The sequence below is a fragment of the Plecotus auritus genome (genome assembly GCF_963455305.1).
Source record: "Plecotus auritus genome assembly, chromosome: 9".
NCBI classification, from domain to species: domain Eukaryota; kingdom Metazoa; phylum Chordata; class Mammalia; order Chiroptera; family Vespertilionidae; genus Plecotus; species Plecotus auritus.
The window spans coordinates 22,947,021-22,968,019 of record NC_137783.1 but is presented as its reverse complement, the minus strand read 5'-3'; the positions used below and the strand labels follow the sequence as shown (position 1 = coordinate 22,968,019).

Sequence of the window (20,999 nt, the reverse complement as noted above, 5' to 3'; positions counted from 1 at the left end):
TCCTCGCCACCATTCCATGCTGCCTCTCCCCTTAATTTTCATTCCCAATTCCATCTTGCCTCCTGGTTCCCAAAAGGCACTGTCTTCACAATACAGCCAAGGGAATTAGTTAGTAGGGAGCTAAATTATAATAAAATAGATACAAATTGTTCAAAAAGTTGATGTTTGCCAATGTATTTCATCGATGAAATATTTCATTTGCTATTAAAAGTGTGTGCAACTGAATAAAGCATCACTTAAATTAATGAAGCGTCCACCCTGAAATATGACAAAAGCAGGCACTCATTCTTAGGTCATCTTAGATGTCCCCAACTCCTCCTCTCCCCCGGGATTTATCTTCCACCAGGAAGATCATCATGATTCGCTCCTGGCCCCTCTTCTCTCTGATGCCCTACTCTGCAACTGAGATGGGTCAACAAACGAACCATCTCTAAATTCCATTCTGATGAACAACTTAAATTAACAACTTAAACAAGATTCAGAAAGTGAGGGGAAAACTTTCCTATCAGCTTCAATGTTACCTCTGTGAGGCAGCTCGGGGAGGCACCCTGGGGGGCCTATCAAGGGGCAGGGCTGGTGTTCCGTCCACTTGTAGGGGGCCTGGACTCCGACTTCTGGTAACCTCAGGGACTTCATTATCCTACAGCAAAAAACAAAAAACAAAAAACAAAAAACAAAAACACAAGAAGGATTGGTGAAAATTACATCACACAACCAGCATGTGCTAAGTTCCCAGCATATTTCAAGATCAGGGAAGGCAGATGGACAGATACCACTATCCCCAAAGCCCCTCCGCCTCCTCAGCCTTTGGCTGAAGGTTATTCACAAACTTATCATCAACCCAGCAAAACCAAGGCAGCTTTCCACTGACTCCTGGAGCCGCTCAGGAGACAATCAGGCCCACATGATCATTAATGGTCCTTGCTATTCAAAGCACAGTCTCTGGGCCATCAAGGTCAGCATCACCTGGACACTTGTGAGAAATGACAGGATCTCAGGTTGCTCCTTGGACCTGCTCAGTCATAACTTGCATTTTAACCAGATCTTAGGCAACTCTTATGCATATTAAAGTTTGAGAAGCACTGCTCTATACAACCAGCTAGAGCTGGAGAGTTTTTATTTTTAAACAGAAGTCCCTTTGGGGGACAACAGAACCGTCATAGGGTAAAACAAGCTGTGCACTGAAGGGGTGGTCCACTCCGAGGACCCTTTCTCAGGGAGTCTCCTGGGTGATTCTTTCCCTTGTGACCCCTACCACTTGTCCCAGCCTCTGTTCCCGGAGTCAGAACCATAAGCCAAATTGGGCCTCAGCCTACGTCAGCTAGCGACTCCCTGCTAGGAGGTCTTGTGGCTCTCAAGGGACTATTTGCCACTATACCTGTGGAGGCAGAAAAGGCCAGGGAGCTTTGAGAAAAGAGAGCGGATATGCACAGAGAAGTAGAGACTATAGAGCTTGTGGCCCTGAGAAACACAGACCAGGGCACTGGCTCTAGCATCTCGCCACTCCTGATCTAGGCCCCAAACTGCAATCGCTGTGCTGATTCCCTGAGACTCATCCAGCTCCTTCTCATAGATGCCCCTTTGGCTTAACTAGCCTGAGTGGATTTCTTCCCTCCCTCCCTCATGCCTTCCCTCCCTTCTTTCCTTTCTTCCTTCTTTCCTCTTTTTATTGAGATGAAATTCTAAACATAAATTAAACCATTATAAAGCCAGCAGCTCACAGTGGCATTTAGTATATTCACAATATTGTGCAACCACTAACTACCTCTATCTAGTCCCTAATCATTTTCATCACCCTTAAAGGAAACACTGTACCCTTTGAGCCGGTTCTGCTCATTTCCCCCTCCCCCAGCCCCTGGCAACCACCAATTTGCATTCTGTCTCCATGGACCTACCCATTCAAGACAGTTCATATAAATGGAATCCCACAATATGTGATCCTTTGTATCTGGCTTCTTTCACCTGGATTTCTATTTCTTGCGATGAAATGACCCCTAGGACAAGACAGATGGGGGTCTCGGCTCTCACTCACCTCATTGTCCCCCTCCATCCCGCTGCTCACACTGAGGAGGCTCCGAGTGCTGGATCGGTTACTCATGCTACCTGAAGGGTACAAACAAAATCAGCAGGACCTTACATTCTCTCAGGCTAAAATACAATGCACAACTCTAACTTACTTATTTTTACCGATAGCAACAATACATAAGCTGCGAATATACGTGTCTTCAAATGTTGCCATCTTATACCATTTTACTAGTTTTTCTTTCAGTATAAAACAAAATGGTTCACCTTTTTATTACATATTTTGCTTTACAACTACTATTTTCGGAGGGCTTCCCACACATTATCCTATATAATAAAAGGCTAATATGCAAATCAACCAAACAGCGAAACGACCAGTTGCTATGATGTGCACTGACCATCAGGGGGCAGATGCTCAATGCAGGAGCTGTCCCCTGGTGGTCAGTGTGCTCCCACAGGGGGAGTGCCGCTCAGCCAGAAGCCGGGCTCATGGCTGGCGAGTGCAGCGATGGTGGCTGGAGCCTCCCCGCCTGTGCGGCAGCGCTAAGGATGTCAGTCAGACATCCCCCAAGGGCCCCTGAACAGCGAGAGGACACCCCCCAGGCTGAGGGGACCCCCCAAGTGCACAAATTTCGTGCACTAGGCCTCTAGTGTGCTATGAACACATGATCGCTTAACCCCTATGAAAATGCTATGTGGTACTAGCATTCTGATTTGACAGACAGGGAAGCGGAGATGCTCTATTTCTCACTTGTTCGGGCTACTTCTGAAAGCTGCAAACAAATTTTGTTGCTGAAGTTTTCTACTTAGAAATTATGTCAAACATGTGCATGTATCACAATTGTACAATCCAGAGGGAATGTGGGCAAGCAAGTCATCAGCCTGCAGAGGGTGAGGGCCTCAGCCTCCTTCACAAATGAATGTTCGTTTCAAGCCACTGTGTTTGGGGTGGTGTGTTACATAGCAATAGGTAACTGAAACTGTCTAACAGCGACCGGATGCAGTCTACAGCCACAGGGTAGGGTAAAATCCATCAGTGTCATTTACTAACATTTTCCAGCCAGATGAGCTAGCCATCCCTAGGCTATCAACCACTGCACAGGGTAAGAAGCACCGTTTATGTTTTCCGTTCTGTTCCTACCCCAAACTAACTCAAAGTAAAACATGTGCATAAAGTCTTTAAAATTAATCTGTACCTGAACCGAGGACTTTGCCTTTGTCTTGTTAAATTTCCCCTCCCCCTCCCCTACAGTGGACTGCCCTCACCCTGAGAGGGTTCCAGGCATCCTCAAACTACGGCCCGCGGGCCACATGCGGCCCGCCGAGGACATTTATCTGGCCCGCCGGGTGCCGCTGCCTGTCCTGCTTAGCAGCCGACTCGTCCCGGGCCCGCAGTGCGCATAGGAATTTGTTCATAGTTTTTTTTTTTTAAAACTATAGTCCGGCCCTCCAACGGTCTGAGGGACAGTGAACTGGCCCCGTTTAAAAAGTTTGAGGACCCCTGGTTTATACCACTTCTGTCCTCCAGGAAACATCTGAGAGATGGGCCATGCGCCCCTTGCTTCCTCCATCACCTGTGATCACTGGAAAAATCTCTCTCACTTCTGAAGTCATCAGAATTCTCTAAATTGCCTTAAGGAAATTTTAGATACACATTATTGCCCCCATAATGTAAGGGGAAGTTCTCTCTGTCCAGTCTAGACTGCCCATGTGGTCATGTGATACGCTTTGGGCCTGTTTTGACAGGTAATAGTGGCAGGAATGTTAACCTGAGAGGAGCTGGATTCCACTCCCATTTTGCCACTCACTGGCTGTGTGACCTTGGGCAAAACTCTTTCCTTTTCTGGATTACAAATACTCTATCTGTAAAGTAAGGAGGGAGACTAGTTCAGAGGTTCTTGACCTAAAAGTGAGCAAAAGTTTGTGTGTGTGTGTGTGTGTGTGTGTGTGTGTGTGTGTGCCCCCATTATACCTCTATTGCCTGACATTCCTGTTCCAACATCCAATGCCAATGCCTGACATTTAAGGAGACATGAGTCCTGAAATTCAGCTTGTCTCTGGCTCTTTCACGGCATTCCTAGCTGTTTTGATAACACTAAAATGCATGAAAGAAAGGAAACTCATCTACTCGGGTGGTGAAGTCAGCTAACACCGCCTTGGATGCAGAAACAAAGTCCCCAGCTCCTGCCTGCACATCATCGCCTATTGTCTGCTGCAATCAGGCTCCTATTCAAGTTTTCAAGCCAAAAGGAAGACATTTCCTAATTAAATCCTCACCCATATTGTTGGAATTCTCAAATTTGAGTCCATTGTTTTCTAATGTTTTTAACTTTGTGCCCTTTCCCTCTCCTTAACACAGTTGAGGAAGCAAAAAGAATAATGGTTAAAGTCTTGGCCCTGGATCAGTCTATCTGAGTTCAAATCCCAGCTCTACCACTTACCAGCTATTTAACGGAGGGCAAGGCACTTAGCCTCCAGTCTCCTCCCATGCAGTCATGATGATAATTAAGTGAAAGAAGCTATGGAAGAGACTTAGCATGTAGTAAATGCCCAATGTTAACTAGTATTGTACTAGATTTTTATATTTATACAAGGGCTAGGGTAGCAATTATCATGCAACCTGGCTTTAGGGAGTATTTGTGTAATGGATCTTTGGTCCCTGAAAAAAGGTGATACTCACAGGTTAAATGCCCCCCTTTTCTTACACCTCCCAAACCCAAAGCAGGCTCCCATTGAGATGTGTGGGGCTCATTACAGAGCTTGTGTCCGAGGCCCAAAGGCACCAGCCGGCTGGAGTCAGCTGTGAAAGCACCTTCTCCCCACCCCACCCCCACCAGGCTCAGCCTGCTCACTGGCTGTGCTGGAGGTGCTGTCTGTCTTCCAGTCTCCTCGTCGTAGCTCCGTCCTTGGGGGGAAGACGCTTTTCCTGGGGCCGCTCTCATAGACTCCAATCTCCACTTTGCTGGGCAGCAGCTGTGAGTGCCTAATTGGGACGGTGATCTCCAAGGCTGGAAAGAGAGGAAAAAGGAATAAGCTTCAAGGCACTAGACTGCCATTTACCAAAGTGCTTGGCTGTTCCCTCTCCATCTGCCTCCCTCACCTGAACCTGGACGGTGTCTGGAGGAGAGCGGAGAGGAGAGAGAAAAGAGGAGAGGAAGAGGAGGGAGAACAGATGGGGTTCTGCCCAATTCAGCACCGAAACTCCACAGAATCCTGTGTGACCATTGCTGGGGAGCAAAACAGAGAGATGGAGGATGTGAGAAAGAGCAGGGAAGTGCTTCCTTCCCGGGTAGTGGAAAGAATATTTGATTAGGGCAGTGGTCAGCAAACAGCAGCTCGTGAGCCGCCTCGATTTGCCGCTCTGTTGACTAATGAGTTTGCCGACCACTGGATTAGGGAAAGGTTTGGGATTCCAGCTATGGAACGGGAGTCATTCAGTTGACCTCTCTGAATTAGTTCCCTTTTTGAGGAGGGGATGTGCACATCATTGGTCCTAATAATAGGTTATCCTGTGCATTAGGTAGAATTCTTTTATTTTTTTATTATGAATTTCAAAGAGGGAGGGAGAGGGAGAGAGAGATAGAAACATCAATGATGAGAGAGAATCACTGATCAGCTGCCCCCCTCCCCCCACCCCCGCCGCATGCCCCACACTGGGGATCTAGCCCGCAACGGGGACATGTGCCCTGATTAGGAAGCAAACCATGACCTCCTGGTTCATAGGTTGATGCCCAACAGCTGAGTCATGCCAGCCGGGCAACATTAGGTACAATTCTAAGAGCAGCCATATTTTTAGCTCCTTGAAACCTCCCGGCACCATGAAATAAACACTATTGTCATCATTCCCAACAGAAACTAAGGCATGGCAAGTGAGGCAGCACGCCCCCAATATAGAGCTGGTAAGTGGGACAGCTGGGTCTCGAAGCAGGCTCCAAAGTTCAGGCTCTTCGGCACTACTCACACTGCCTCTCAATCCCACAATAAAGGATGATGATGGGTGGGTGGCTCACAACTGCCAGCAGGGAGTTGTGAAAGGTGGCCCAATGGCCTGAGAAAGATTTTCAGACTTGCAAGACTGATGGATGGTTTGACACCACAGATTCAGAAAGATAGATTATTTCTTTCCCCTGCAAAGCATGGACCTGATCTCTCTCTCTCTCTTTTGCTTTTTAAATCTTCACCCAAGGATATGTTTTCCATTGCTTTTCAGAGAGGTAGGGAGGGGGAGAAAGAAAAAATAATTTATGTGAGAGACACACTGATTGGCTACCTCCTTCAAGCTCCCACATCGGGGCTAGGGATCAAACCTGCAAACCAGGTATGTGCCTTTTGACAGGGAATCAAACCCGAGACCCTTCCGTGTGTAGGCCACGGCCCTAACCACTGAGAAATACCAGCCAGGGCTGACCTGATCTTTTTATTGGCTTAGCCCTGCCCAGTGGTTGACCTTTATTTCTCCCTAGATGTCCACCCCTGGGTTCTATGCCCAGAAAACAACTCCTGCCGTATGAGCAGAATAAAACATCTACAGGTGGCACACTAGCTTCCTCCCTAGGGAAGTGTAAAAGCCAGGTGAGCTCCCCTAGCTGCCATGAGGCAGGACCTCTGGGGAGAGGTGCAAGCTCACATGTACATGCCACCTTATCTTCCAGGTACCACTTCCTCCTCCACCCCACTCTTCTATGGGATAGGCATAGCAGGAAGTTCAGGGAGTCCAAAGGTAGAGGTGGCTCTGTTTGCCAAAGCCAGAAGTCTGCCAGTAAGGGCCCATGGATAAGCTAGAACAGTATGAAAGAGCTGCTGTGAAGACAGGATAGACCAAGTGTATGATAAACATTCTGCACGGAGAATATTAAAAAGGTGCACTGTTGGCCCTGGCTGGGTGGCTCAGTTGGTTGGAGTGTCATCCTGGACACCAAAAGGTTGCAGGCTCAATTCCTGGTCGGGGCACATACCTAGGTTGCAGGTTTGATCCCCAGTGGGAGCAATTGATCGATGTTTCTATCTATCTATCTATCTATCTATCTATCTATCTATCTATCTATCTCCCTTCCACACTCTCTAAAAATCAATAAAATCATATCCTCAGGTGAGGATTAAAAAAAAAAGGTGCATTGTTGGTTTGTGAAGGCACAAGCTCTCCTCATTCTAGAGACTCCAGTCCCAAGTGCAGTGTGTGGTCTGAGTATTAAACCAGCTTTTCAGGTCTCTGTGTAGCACACATCTTTTCACCTCCTCGGGCTCTCTTGGTTACAGCTGAATGGTGGAAGCAGCCACCCACGCTGGGAACTACATGGGCAGAGACTAGCAGGGTGTACCCGCATATGGGTGTTAGCCTATGGGTTTTTAGGGTCCAAATAACTGTCTTACTTTTTTGTCTCTCTCAGCTTTGACATAGCATGTTTTTTTTTGTTGTTGTTTATATATTTTTTCTTGATCTCAGAGAGGAAGGAAGAGGGAGAGAATCATTGATCAGCTGCCTCTTGCACTCCCCCTATTGGATGGAGCCAGAAACCCGGGCATGTGCCCCAACCAGGAATTGAACTGGACTTCCTGGTTCACAGGTGGACACTCAACCACTGAACCACACTGGTTGGGCCCTGGCATGGTGTTTTTTTAAACAACAATCTTTTAAAGGGAGGTTCCTGTTTGTTTCACTCACTTCAATGAGGCAATATTCCACTCTCAACCAATTCTAGGAGGAAGAAAAGTAGAATACATGCGGGGGGAGGGGGGGCGGGAAGGGAGTCAAAAGTTTAAAAAAATCAAGTAAAGCCAGTCTAAATGTCTACAAAATCCTGACACTCTTTGAACAAAGGAACAATGCCAGGAAAACTAGTTATCATTACTAGATTGCATAGGACTTTCCCCAAAGTGCGTTCACATGTGTTACTATACCTCCTTTGAACATCACCACTTCTCCATTAAGTAAGTAAGTCAGGTGTAACCATGGATGAGGAAACTGAGGCACAGAGTGGTTCAAGGAATTGTCCTGGATTATAAAATGATTCAGTGACCACATGGGGATCAGAACTCAGGTTTCCTGGGACCCAGCCTGCTGCTCTTGGTCCTGCCCCGGACCGGCCACAGACACACCCAGAACACAAATATTGATTGTCTTCTCTGTGGGGCCGAGTGTTCAACAAATCAGGAGCCACGCCAGCCCTTTTCTGCTTTCCTACACCATCAATGCTCTGCACCATCCCAGTAAGAGCAAAATAGCTCCCTAGGGCTGAAGAAAGACTGGCAAGTTATTATGAACAAATTCTTATTTTTTAATTATCCGTGCTGTGCTAACCCAAATTAAAGGAAAAGGATCATTGTTTTTCTTTTCTAAGGCAAATGAAGTTTCTAAATGAAGAGAGGCAGTCTTTGTGTCTAGAGTAGGCTCCATTTCTGGAAAATGTCCTTTAACCAGAAATGCCATCCGTCAACCCTCATTTTCCTATAGATCAATGTTATTCTGTGCCAATGGTTTTCAAATGGTTTTTGTGAAGCAGAATTCTTTCCTCTAGTGAAAATGGAAGCTTGGTGTAGAAAACAAATTTCTTAAAGGAGCTGTGATGGTTGAAGCAGAGTAAGTGGCCTCAAACTCTGTTCCAATCCTAATCTCTTCCCCCATCTCCCACCCCACCCCCAATCCCAACCCCCCATCCCCACAAGCCTGCACACAGTGTGAAAATCCCTAGAATAGGCAATTACAAGTTAGTATGTTACTAAATATATATGTAATGGAGTTTTATGGAGATAACTAATAGATCATATTTACTCAACCACAAATAATGCCTTCTCTTTGGCAGGTGCTCTGAAGCCCGTGGGCCATGCCGTCCAGTGCAGGGTCTGACTCCCAACTGCTGAGGCTTCCTCTGGTAGTCAGATTGCAAGGGCCCCCCATCCCCACCCCCAGCAGGCCTCAACCAAAGACTTGGGAGCTGGTGTCTGAATGCCCTAGCTCTCTTCCCCCTCGTGCATCATCACACACATCACCAAATTGCAGCTTTCTTGATGCTGCCTATATTTAAAATCTTTTTTTTTTAAATATTTTATTGATATTTCACAGAGAGGAAGGGAGAGGGATAGAGAGCCAGAAACATCGATGAGAGAGAAACATCGATCAGCTGCCTCCTGCACACCTCCCACTGAGGATGTGCCCGCAACCCAGGTACATGCCCTTGACCGGAATCGAACCCGGGACCCTTCAGTCCGCAGGCCGACGCTCTATCCACTGAGCCAAACCGGTTTCGGCTATATTTAAAATCTTGAACGCTTCGTTTAATCAAGGCTTCTGTTGTTGAGTTCATGTATTCTAGTTTTAAAAAGCACCTCTGCCCTAGCCAGTTTGTCTCAATGGATAGAGCGTTGGCCATCGGACTGAAGGGTCCTAGGTTTGATTCTGGTCAAGGGCACACACCTCGGTTGCAGGCTCCAAACCAACCCTGGTTGGGGCATGTGCAGGAGGCAACCAATTGATGTGTCACATTGATGTTTCTCTCTCTCTCCCTCTCCCTCTCCCTTCCACTCTCTCTAAAAAAATCAATGGAAAAATAACCTTCGGTGAGGATTACCAAAAAATAAAAATAAAAAGCACCTCAGTCCCTTTACTACCTAGAGCCCTACTGTCCAATCCAAAGATGACTTGCAAATCTTGAACCAGATTTTCTGCCTTTTCTCCTTTCTCCTCCTCTCACCAGCAGGGCAGACACGTGTGGACTTAACTAGTGGCAGCATACTTTTAAAATCCAGTCACTCAAGAAGACATCAAGAGGTCATCAGGATGACCTCTCTGACCTTCTGCCATGGGTAAAACCTGTTTATACCCTTCTTCTCCCAAATATTAAAAATCGTTAATACTCACTAGGCTGTTGATGGCAGCTGGAGAAAGACTTATCTCTTTATGTAATGAGGCTCCATTCAAGATCTGAGAGCCCCTGGGAGCCTTTTTTTTTTTGCCAGCTCCTCTAAGTGCAAGGCTGGCTAGAACAAACCATAGAGAAACCACCTGCCACAGGTTCTCAGTGGGAACATGCAGTGTGAGCAAATGCCCACTCCTTGCAGGGTGTTGGTGCCACGTGGAGGATGAGTCAAGGGGAACAGAGGGGCCTGGTCCTCAGTGTGCACACTGGGATTCATGGCCATGACACATGGCAGGAGCCCTGCTAGGCGTGGGCCCTGGGCTTCTGACGCAGTGTGTGGTGTGGACACCGATGACACAATTCCCTGCTTGAATCAAAACAGGTACCATGCAAATGGGATTTTCTCCTTTCTCTGCACAAAAACCGTATCTTCCTGGATGCCCGGGGGAGAGCTGGTGCCTGGGGAGAAACCATCCTCTTGGAGTGGGAGGGAAGAGGGATGCAGAGTTCAAGCCATCCATTCATTCACTTGCTGACTGGCATGTCTTATGTCCCAGGTACTAGACATAGAGAATTAACAAGGCGAAGCCATTGCCCAAAAGGACGTCACAGTCTAGCAGAGGACCCAGATATGTAAACTGGGTGACAGGTGCTGGGCAAGCAGCAAACTCCCTCCCCCCTCCCCTCCGAAGCCACATACCTGTCTGCTTTCCTGTTTTGTGCTTCTCTCTCTGTCTTCGGGTGATGCTATCTCTTAGCCGTTTAAGATTTTCCTGGGGAAAAATTAGTTTGTTTTTAAAGTATGCATCAGAGTTACACCCTCTAGGCATTAGAGTCTCTTTTTGATTTTGTGCTGTTTGTAAGATGTATCACACTGCAATCATATCTCCAACATGCAAATGAGGCTGAGTGCATTTGCATTCTGCCCCCAGAGAAATCCAAGCACTCTTAGAAGCTGTGCCTGAAGAGGAGAGAGAGGCACCTTGTCCACAATAAAGTGTCTCCCCTCCCCCTGTTTCCCAGCTCCTTCCCAGCCTTATAACCCACTGCCATCCTCCTTGTATGCCCCTTAGCCAAGCCAGTCTGTTACCTGCTCACAAACACTCCATGCACACTCCTGCCTCAGAAATTGTGTTCTGATTCCCCTGACTTTGAAGGACATCGATTGCTTCCCATAATTCTGTTGCAGGCCTGGGTCAAGGCTCCCCTTCTCCCTAAAGCCTTCCTACTCTGCTCTGGTCCTTTGTGACTGCCCATGCCATCTGGCACTGGGCTATGCTGCGTGTGTGTGTGTGTGTGTGTGTGTGTGTATGTGTGTGTGTGTGTGTGTTTTCTTCAGAGACACTGTGAACTCTTAAAGGGCGAGACCAGGTCCTGCATCTTTCTGTAATTCTGCAGTCAGGTCTATTGTAGTCATCCAATAAATGTTGAATAGACATGTGAGGGTGGAAATTTGTTGCTATTTTAGTCAATAAACAACAACCACTGGAAGTGAAGAGTCTGTGCATTCTAGGGAAAATGCCCCCCAGACTAACATCCAGACATGCAGAAGGGTCACATGCGAGAGGCCAGGCTGCAAGGTGGGCTGGGCTGTGACTGTAACCTAGAGACTAAGCTTGGCCCACGGAGCAGTAGGGAAGCAGTGAAGTTGTGTGTGTGTGTGTGTGTGTGTGTGTGTGTGTGTGTGTGTGTATGTGTGTGTGTGTTTTAACTTGGGTGGTTTTATATCTACGACTTATTTTATCGTATTTCTTGGGAGCTTTCCAAGTTCTCTTTGAATTCTAAAGTGTGATAGTTGTGTAGGAGTCTTCCACTAGGAGGAGAGACACAGACTCTGAAAAGAAAAAGCTGGAGAGCAAAAGGCCCCCTGCGGAGGGAAGCCACAGCCACAGATTTGGGGCTTACAGCTGAGTCTTTGCTCCTGATCTCCAGCCTGGAGACAACCAGAAGAGCCATCCAGCTCTCAGCCAGGGGACCATGGTGGTGACAGGTGACAGATCCACACACGTGCTGACTCACGATAACACTCAAAAGGCCCCACCTCAGGGGCTCAGTTGCAGCCACACAAAAGACATCTGTGGGCCCGGCCCTCCACTCCTGTCCAGGAGAAACAGACACGAAACCAATTCCTTCCGGAGCCAGCTACCTGCTGGAAGCGAAAGGATTCCGACCGCTTCTTCTGGTTGAGCTGCCACTCTTTGAAGTGGAGCACAGCTTCGTCCACGTTGACGATGCCCAGCTTCACCTGCTCCTGGAGGGTGATGAGCTGCCGCTGGCCTGGCGTTTTCATCCCAGCAAAAGGATCATATATACTTGACGGGGGCCTGTCTCTCCATGGTCTGACAGGAGGCTCTGGAAAGGAAAGCTAAACTCAGCTTGACAGCTCCCGCACTGGGGTATCAGGGATGAGTGGGTTAACAAGGCTGGCCCTGGGCTCAAGGACGTGTCTCACAAGAACAACTGCATGTGAAACCAAGAAGGGGCGCAGATGATATGGGATCAGAGAGAGGGAAGCAGCTAATAACGTCAAAGCCTATTACACGAAAGTAGAAAAGGCCACAACATTTTAGGGAGGTCTGAAATCTGCTGATGAGTAAATGAAATCCCTCAAACCTGAATTACTGAGAGGCCTTTAGACCAGCATCTCTCAATCTAGGCATTAGGGACATTCTGGCCGAATTCTTTGTCATTGGGAGACTGTCTTGTGCACCGCAGGATGTTTAGCATCATCCCTGGCCTCTACCCACTAGATGCCAATAACACCCGCTTCCTCATTTGTGACAACCAAAAATGTCCCAGACATTGCCAACTGTCCTGGGTGGGTGGGGAGGAAAAAGCACCCCCAGTTGAGAACCACTGCTTTAGACTAAAATCCACTCCCAGAAGAGAATTTACAGGGAAGTCTAGCCAGGATGCTCTCCCACACTCCCAGCTCTCCCCATCCTCCCTGCCTCTGAGCAGCGTGGAGCACAAGGATGGTGGACCTATGGGCATGAGATGCCTGAAGAGACTGGAATGCCAATGGAATCATGACCCAGGGCCAACGTCACCAGGTGTAAATTAGGTGCTGGGTCCCAGCGGGCTCTCCTTGCGTTGTGCCAACCTCTCCTCCACATTACAAATTCATAGTTCTCTGCTTTTGAGATCCGAGGGAAATATGAAGTGAACCTCTCTCTCTCCCCCAGGCTGTCACTCCCCCAAGTTCTGTGGGGAATGAGCTACTTGCCGAGGTGATGGGGCCCCTGGAACATGGGAAGACAACTTGACATTTGACTGTTCAGTTCATGTGGAGCTATCCTCGATTCTATATTTCTCTAGCAGGACCCAATTTGGACACTGTGATTCAGGGAGATGGCAAGAAGGAAAAAGAAAGGTGGCTTCCCCAGTGGGTATTCAAAAAAGCCTCAGAGGAGTTTATCTATCAGTCTTCCCAATTATTCGCTCATCTGTCTACACACACTCACATGCCTTTCTCCGGGTTTGCCCTCCTGGAGTGTATCGCGAGATAAAGTGTGAGGAGCAAACAAAATGTATAAGCCAACCAATTCCAATCTACAGCCTTAGGGATGCCTTCCAATGTTTAGAGGGTGTTGTCGCTCCTTTTCTAAAGAATCATCAATGGGATAATATGGAATGCCTCTGTTTAGCACAAGGAAATTAATCAAGAAGAAAAGAACACCTATCTCCTCAAGCTTCCTTAAAAAAAGTCTTTTAAAAAAGAAAGATGCTACTCAATGGCAAGCAAATGTCTCTTAAATAAGCCAGAGAAAGACAAGTATCACATGATCTCACATATATGTGTAATCTTATGAACAAAATGAACTGATGAGCAATATATCCAGAGACATGGAAGCTTGGAACAGACCGACGAATCTCAGAAGGAAGGGGGTGGAAGACTTGGGAATAGATTAACCAAAGAGCTTACATGCATGAATAAATAACCGATGGACACAGAAAATAGTGCGGTAAGCTGGCGCGGGGGGTGGGGGGGGGGCGGGGGTAGGGTGTGGTCAGATGGAAGGGGGGGCAAAGGGGGACATCTGTAATACTTTCAACAATAACGATAAATTTTTAAAAATAGTTGCATTAATATATACTTTAGCTAGGATAGATAGGGTAAGTAAGTAACATGGTGGGACTGTATCATTGGGTCAAGACTGAGTGCTGGGCCACCCACATACAACCTATTGAGATTGAACTCAATGTTCAGATTATACGTTTGTCTGCTGTTACAGACACTTTCTAGAGTGTTACTATCCCTAGTGTGATCAATATGTACAATATTTGTGGGCACCCCAATCTCTTCTCCCTTTCCTTTCCCATCAGTACAGGATTCTCAGGCAGCTCTACCCACGGTATTTATCAACGCCAACTAAGGATTTGCCGTGACACCTGGAAATCACTGAAACATTAACACTTCTCTCCCCTGGAAGTTCAGGTCGGACAGAAGGGAGCTGAGGACAACTGGCTTACCTTTCCTGATGCTCTCTGAGGAAACATAGAAATTCCCAGGCCGCTCTTGACTTTTTTCTGCAAAAACTGTGAGATAAACAGTATTCTAGGTAAAAGCCAAATCAGATCTCTTTCTAAAGGGCTTTAAAATGTCTTCTACATTTGCAAAAATTACCAAGACCTTGTACAAAATTGTAATCATAATGACCTCACACCTTGGACCATGTATGCAGTTCTGTAAATCAACACTCTCAGAGAAGCAACTAATGAGCAGAAGTTGCAGGGATTAGGAGCCGAGGACAAACCAAACAGACAAGGTCTCAAAGGTCAGAAAGACAAAGCCAGATTGTTACAGAGAAGGGCGATGGAAACGACGTGCACTGGATCCCCGAAAGCCTGAAGCTAGCCATGGAACCCCTTGAAGCTTGCCAATAAAAGGAAGTGCCACTTAACATGTCAACGAGTGGCATAAGACAGAACGCGGAGCAGTGGAACAGGAGCAATGTGCACAGATCCAAAAGAATTAAGATGAAGTCACTCATGAATAGCAGACCCATAGAGGCTAATAGGGAAAACTAAAGTGACCAATGTCCACCTAGTGGCCTGCGTAGTGGTTAAGACTCCCTGGGCTCTGCACAAGAGTCCCTGGATTCAAATGCTGGCTTCCACTTATGAGCCACATGATCTTAAACAAGAGGCTTGCTCTCTCCTGGCCTCAGTTTTGCTGTCTGTAGAATGAGAATGAGAATAGTATCTTCCTTGTTGGGTTGCTGTGGGGATTACATGAGTTAATACGTGGCAAGTACTTAGACAAGTGCCTGGCACATGTAAGCTCTCAATTGTAGCTTTGATTCTCATTATTCACATCTAAACCTTGAAATTGATGCCAATAGGACAGTAATACCTAGGCATGCTACTTAACACAACTTATGTCACTACAGCGCCTTAGAGTTTATAAAGTAGTTCCCCAGGTATTATTTCATTTTTCTCTTACAATAAGGCTATAGAGAGTATTATTATGCATTAATATGATATATTCACCAGTGCATGCATATATTATTATGATACCCATTTTGTAGATGAGGAAGCTAAAGAGAGTGCAATGACTTACACCCAATGTCCCATACTGTACAGCTGGTAAATGTAAGGGCTAGGGCATGAACCCAGGTTTTCAGGTTTCCAAACCACTGCCCTTCTTGTCTTCTCCTACCTCTCTCCTTTCTTTTGCTTACCCACCGTTTCTTAGCAAGTCTGTTAGTGCTCTTTAGGAATCACCCATGCCCCTGTTCTAACTGCCTCCCCGAAATGAGCTGTGCCATCAACACCTTATCCTTCACCCATGGACACAGACAACAGTGCGGCATGCCGGGCGAGGAAGGTGTGGTCGGGTGGAAGGGGGGAAAAGGGGGACATCTGTAATACTTCCATCATTCACCCTCTGCCATGTAGGCCTATTTGCATGCCTCTTCATTGGTTCCCTTACAAGCAGACCTGAGACAAGGATCCAAGCACAAGTAGTCTATGTGGGAGGTAATGGAGGTGAGGCAGAGAAGTAGACAAAGTAGTAATTGCTGGGTTATCCAGTAAGTTAGCATGGTGGGCAAGCTGGGGAGTTCTGGAAAACAATGTTGAGGACACACTTCTGAGTTCTCCCAGGAGAGAGGCAAGTATATTGGGGTACTCATCCTCCAAACTCTTCCAGTCTGTCTTGCAAGGGTTCAGAGACGGCTCTGGCTGCCAAAGAAAGCCATCAGGCTAAGAGACACAGGTCCCGGCAGGCCGGGTCCAGCCAGTGGGCAGAAATGTAAAGAGCTCAGAGGATGGGGGAAGGGCACCAACAGTGTCCACTACAAACACCAACCACCTGGGACTCTGGTTGAGGGCTACCTCCCCAATTTATGATATCCTTTTGCCACCCCTTCCACAACCTGCTTATACTATTAAAAATGGAATGAAGGTAAGGTACACAGATCTGGTAATTCTTTTACTCTTACTATACTTGTAATCATATTAATGCAATGAAGTCCTAAAAGACAGTGAAACTGACAATGCATCTGATCAGCATCTGATGTCATAGGGATCATTACGAAGTCAAAACCTAATTATCAACAATTTTTATTAATGTAGGTAAGCATACAGCCTAGCTTAATGGCTGCAAGTCTGTGAAGATAGCCTCCCTGAGTTCAAATCCTGGCTCTGCTATATGGTAATCAACCGACTTCTGTAAGCCTCCATTTTCCTCATCTGTAAAATGGGGATGATAATGGTCCATACCTAATAGATTATTGTAAAGGTTAAATGACATGCTCTGGATAGAGCACTCTTGGTGTATTTCAATAAATGTTAGCTATTAAAAATTAATAATAATAAGAGTTTCAAGAGATAAAAATTTAGCAGGATTCTTGTCTTGTGGACTCCCAGGAAACTTGTGTGCCTCTGTCTTTATACTGTGTACGAATGCTTTCAGGAAGGCCAGACTGGATCTGATCATTGCCCCTAGTCTAGTTCTGGAATCTGCCCCAAGCTCTGACACTGTCCCTTGGGGCTGGTTGGAGACCCTCAGACCATCTGAGTGATGCTGGTTCAGAAGCTAGAGGATCTAGGCCTTCCTGCTGAGAAGCTCTGAATACCCCCCAGGCATCATTCCCTGCCACACTTGCCTTTAGAAATGTATGGTTCATTGTCGGGCACCTGGTGAGCACCAGAAGCACTGGCCTCTGGCCTGGGCACTGGGACGGGGGGCCTGCTGGCCAGGTCCAGGGAAAAGGCCTCGTCGTCTTCCACTGTATGATAAACATCTTCCGGATCATGATGGAACGGCTCCTTCTCCAGAGCGGCGATGCCCACATTATTGCCTAGAAACACAGTAAAAGGTGACTGAAAGCAGTGGTTGAGAACCCCATGCAAAGCAACCGAGAAAACACTGATGTCACCTTCATTTGCCCCCATCAATGCAGGAAAAGGAAGTGAGCTCTAGGCTCTATCATCTTAATTTTACTGCTGAGACTCAGTTATTCGTCCCATTAGAACTAAGGAAAGGGGAGTACAGCCCTAAAGCCCAAGGACACTTGGAACCAACCCCTGGGTCTGGGCAGCACTGTGAGGGTGGCTCGGAGGCCTCACCACCAACAGCTCCAGCACCCTCCCCTTCAGCATCAAAATGACTATAGCAAACCCCTCCCAAGGACTTCCTCTGTGCCCAGCACTGCTCCAAGTGTATTACCCACATTGATTCCTTTGATTGTATAACAACGCTGTGGAGTAACTATAGTCATTATTCTCATTTTGCAGAAAAAGAACCTGGGGCCTTGGGGATTTAAATAACTTGCTCAGAGTCACTTAGAGCCAGATTGGGGCCCAGGAACACTGGTTCCAGAGCTTGTGCTCCTAGCCAGCAAGCTCTACTGCCTCTCTTGCAACCTTTGCCGCCACTCTGCTCCCCAGTGACAAAAACACTTAGGACTGAAGCTTGCCTCCCACCCTCTGTCCCTCCGATTTTCTCGGCCTCCTTCCTGGTAACAGGCTGAAATGCTCTGTGCTCAGACCCAAACACAAGGTCCTCTTGTCTTCAGGAATCTCAGCCGACCTGTATGCCAGCCACACCTCATACATGAGAGCTGTGTGACCTTGAACATGTTATGTAACATGTTCTCTGAGCCTGATTTCCCTCTGAGACCTACTCACAGGAATACTGTGAGGACAAAATGAGATAATAAAGGGAAAGCACCCAGCTCAGGGTATGCTCATAGTAGGGGCTTTCCTCTACCTTCCTTCTTCTCTCTAGCACCATTCAGCCAACAAATCTGTATTCAATGCCTGATTGAGATACAGGGATGAATGAAGCCTGGGTCTCCTTCCTATGGGATGTCTAATCTAGTACTTATTAGGGATTTTTCATTGCATTTTCTGAGCAGTGGGGAGACCGCTCTTGACTTCCCTGTGATTTGTCTACTAATACAACTTTTCTTTGCTCTTCACTGTCAAAACTATTTTTCCCATCCTACATTCTTAGCACCCTGCCTTCTACACCTATTTGAGCAATAGACCCCACTATAAATTATAAATGATTGAACAGAGTTAAGGGATTACTCATATAACTTAACACCTTCCACCTTTGACACCTTCGATAATGATAAGAAAAGAATACCAACAATAATACACCTTGACTACCTGTTCTATTTTTGGCCCTGCCCTGAGGCCTAATGTACAATAACTCATTTAATTCTCACAACATTCATCTGACTTTACAACTGGGGAAACTGAGATTAAAAAGTGTTGAGTAACTTGCCCAAGTTTTTCCTGCTAACTGAGGAGGAATTGAGGCTGTGTTCTTAGCCACTATGCAATTCAGCCTCAACTTAATAATAGTGATGCATATTCTCTTATATTCTCCTTCATCAGAGAGAAAGTAAGTCAAATCTTATTTTTCTTTGTCCCCCAGCCCAACATCCACAATAGTGATTTGCTCATAGTAAGTACTCAATAAATTTTGATTAAATAAAAAGAAACATGTGCATTTAAAAAAAGGTCTTGCTGAAGGCAACTTGTTAATCCAGATGAATTGCTGCAGTGGTGGGAACTTCTGGCCTCCTGTAACAGGCTGATGGGTGAGCCAGTGGGGTAGAATGCCTTCAATCACCCGTATGCCATGTACATGGAAACCCACTCCTTGAGTGGAGCAACTTTCAGATGTAACCACGCAATGTCTTACATGTGTTTTTCTTTCTCCCTTTTGCTTCCCTGCTCATAGCTACAACTTACTTTCTAAAAACTTGCGGATCATAGAGTCCTTAGTGGTCCGGGAGAAACTTTCTCCAGCGATTGGGCTAGATGTACTGGCCTGAAGCATTTCGACATCTAGAAGGAAAAGGAGATTAAGAGGTAATAAGTTGTTCTTCCACACAAGCAAGGAGGTTTTTCAGATGAATATAAAAATTTTAACAAATCAAGAGATCTTGAACCAAGAGATTCAAGAATTCATTAATCTATTCATCTACTCATCTATCCATCATACTTATCTATCCACTACAGGCCCAGTGCACAAATTCATGCATGGGTGGGATCCCTCGGCCTGGCCAGTGATTGGGACCAATCAGGGCCATCTTGCCCAGTCCCATTCGGGGCGGTAGGAGCCAGCTGACTGGGGAGAGACCACAGGAGGTTGGCCGGCCAGGAAGGGACCGCAGAAGGGCTCCAGGGCATGTCTGACCCTCTCACCCAGTCCTGATTGGCCAGACCCCAGCAGCAAGCTAACCTACCGGTCTGAGTATCTGCCCCCTGGTGGTCAGTGCACATCATAGCAACTGGTTGAGCAGTCGAGTCGACTTATCGGTCAGACACTTAGCATATTACACTTTCATTATATAGGATTCATCCATCCATCCATCCATCCATCCATCCATCTACTCAAAAAGAACACAGAGTAAATGTGGAGTATAAAGAAGAGCAACATTCACAATCCTCAGGCCCTTTCCTGGACCACAAGGCTCAAAAGGTATGAATAAAGTTAAAGATTATACAATCTGGTGAATTTGTATTCTTTGGAAGTGTGATATAAGGAATTGCATAGAATTACTCATACAAATTCACCAGATTGTCTTTAACTAGTCCCCAAAGATCAAAGTAGTAAGGAAACAGTATATGTGTGTATAATAATGAAATTCAAACCATTTTTTCTGAAAGTATACTATTCAACTTCAAACTACATATTTTGCTTAACCAAGTAAGTCCTCAGTAATTGTGTAATATGACATAGTGAGGACAACCTCTTGATAATATCAAAGCTCTACTTTAAACACATGGCTGAACTTTTACTCCCAAAACACATATTTCAGCGTCATAAAGTACTGTACTGTTGATTGCTCGGGTTTAAGTGGATTTACTGTGGTAATTGAATGGTTTTCACACAGTTTTCGTCTCCAGGGGTTTATGCTTAATAGTGAAAGCCAAAGGTCAATGTGCTTCCTCCTTATAACGAACCAATTACATGGGTGACCTAAAAACCAAGTTCTTGTTTTGTTTTTCAGATGGTATTATTATGATTTTGAGGTGGTACTATGTTGTAGAAGTGGCTCTAACACATACATTCTTTCCAATTGTTGCATAATGTTCCATCTATATTAATAAAAGCCTTGGGGACAATCAGGCCTGCAGGGGAGGGCAGTTGGGGGCCACCAGGCCAGGAGGGGAGCAGTTAGGCATTAATCAGGTTGGCAGGGGAGTGGTTAGGGGGCGATCAAGTTGGCAGGCAGAAGTGGTTAGGGGCAATCAGGCAGGCAGGTTAGAAGCCAGCGGTCCCAGATTGTGAGGGGGATGTCCGACTGCCGGTTTAGGCTTGATCTCTGGATCGGGCCTAAACCAGCAGTCGGACATCCCCAAGGGGTCCCAGATTGGAGAGGGTGCAGGCCAGGCTGAGGGACATGCCCCCCCATGCATGAATTTTGTGCACCGGGCCACTAGTTCTTAAAACCACAATTGATCTACTCTTTGTTATTCATGATTCCATTTTTTTTTTTTTTGCTGTTATAAACAATGCCATGGTTACATATTTTAAAATTTACATTTGAAAGAATATTGTAAAATATTCTTTCAAATGCAAATGCCTTTTGAGTCCTGTGGTTCAGGAAAGGGCCTGAGGGTCGTGAATGAGACATGGTCTTTGGTATCCTGGGG

The 20,999-nt window shown here is 46.3% G+C and overlaps 1 protein-coding gene across 1 annotated transcript in view; it reads right to left on the bottom strand.

Annotated features, from left to right (window-relative positions):
* PIK3AP1 (phosphoinositide-3-kinase adaptor protein 1) overlaps positions 1-20,999 on the bottom strand; it is a 105,449-nt gene that overhangs the window by 6,201 nt on the left and 78,249 nt on the right. Inside the window, exons 9-16 of the mRNA XM_080687895.1 lie at positions 19,089-19,184; positions 16,988-17,182; positions 14,349-14,414; positions 12,022-12,227; positions 10,576-10,648; positions 4,875-5,030; positions 2,033-2,103; positions 522-640 (exon numbers count right to left, since the gene is read on the bottom strand). Coding sequence (XP_080544021.1) covers positions 522-640; positions 2,033-2,103; positions 4,875-5,030; positions 10,576-10,648; positions 12,022-12,227; positions 14,349-14,414; positions 16,988-17,182; positions 19,089-19,184 — 982 coding nt within the window. The remainder of the gene's footprint in view (positions 1-521; positions 641-2,032; positions 2,104-4,874; positions 5,031-10,575; positions 10,649-12,021; positions 12,228-14,348; positions 14,415-16,987; positions 17,183-19,088; positions 19,185-20,999) is intronic.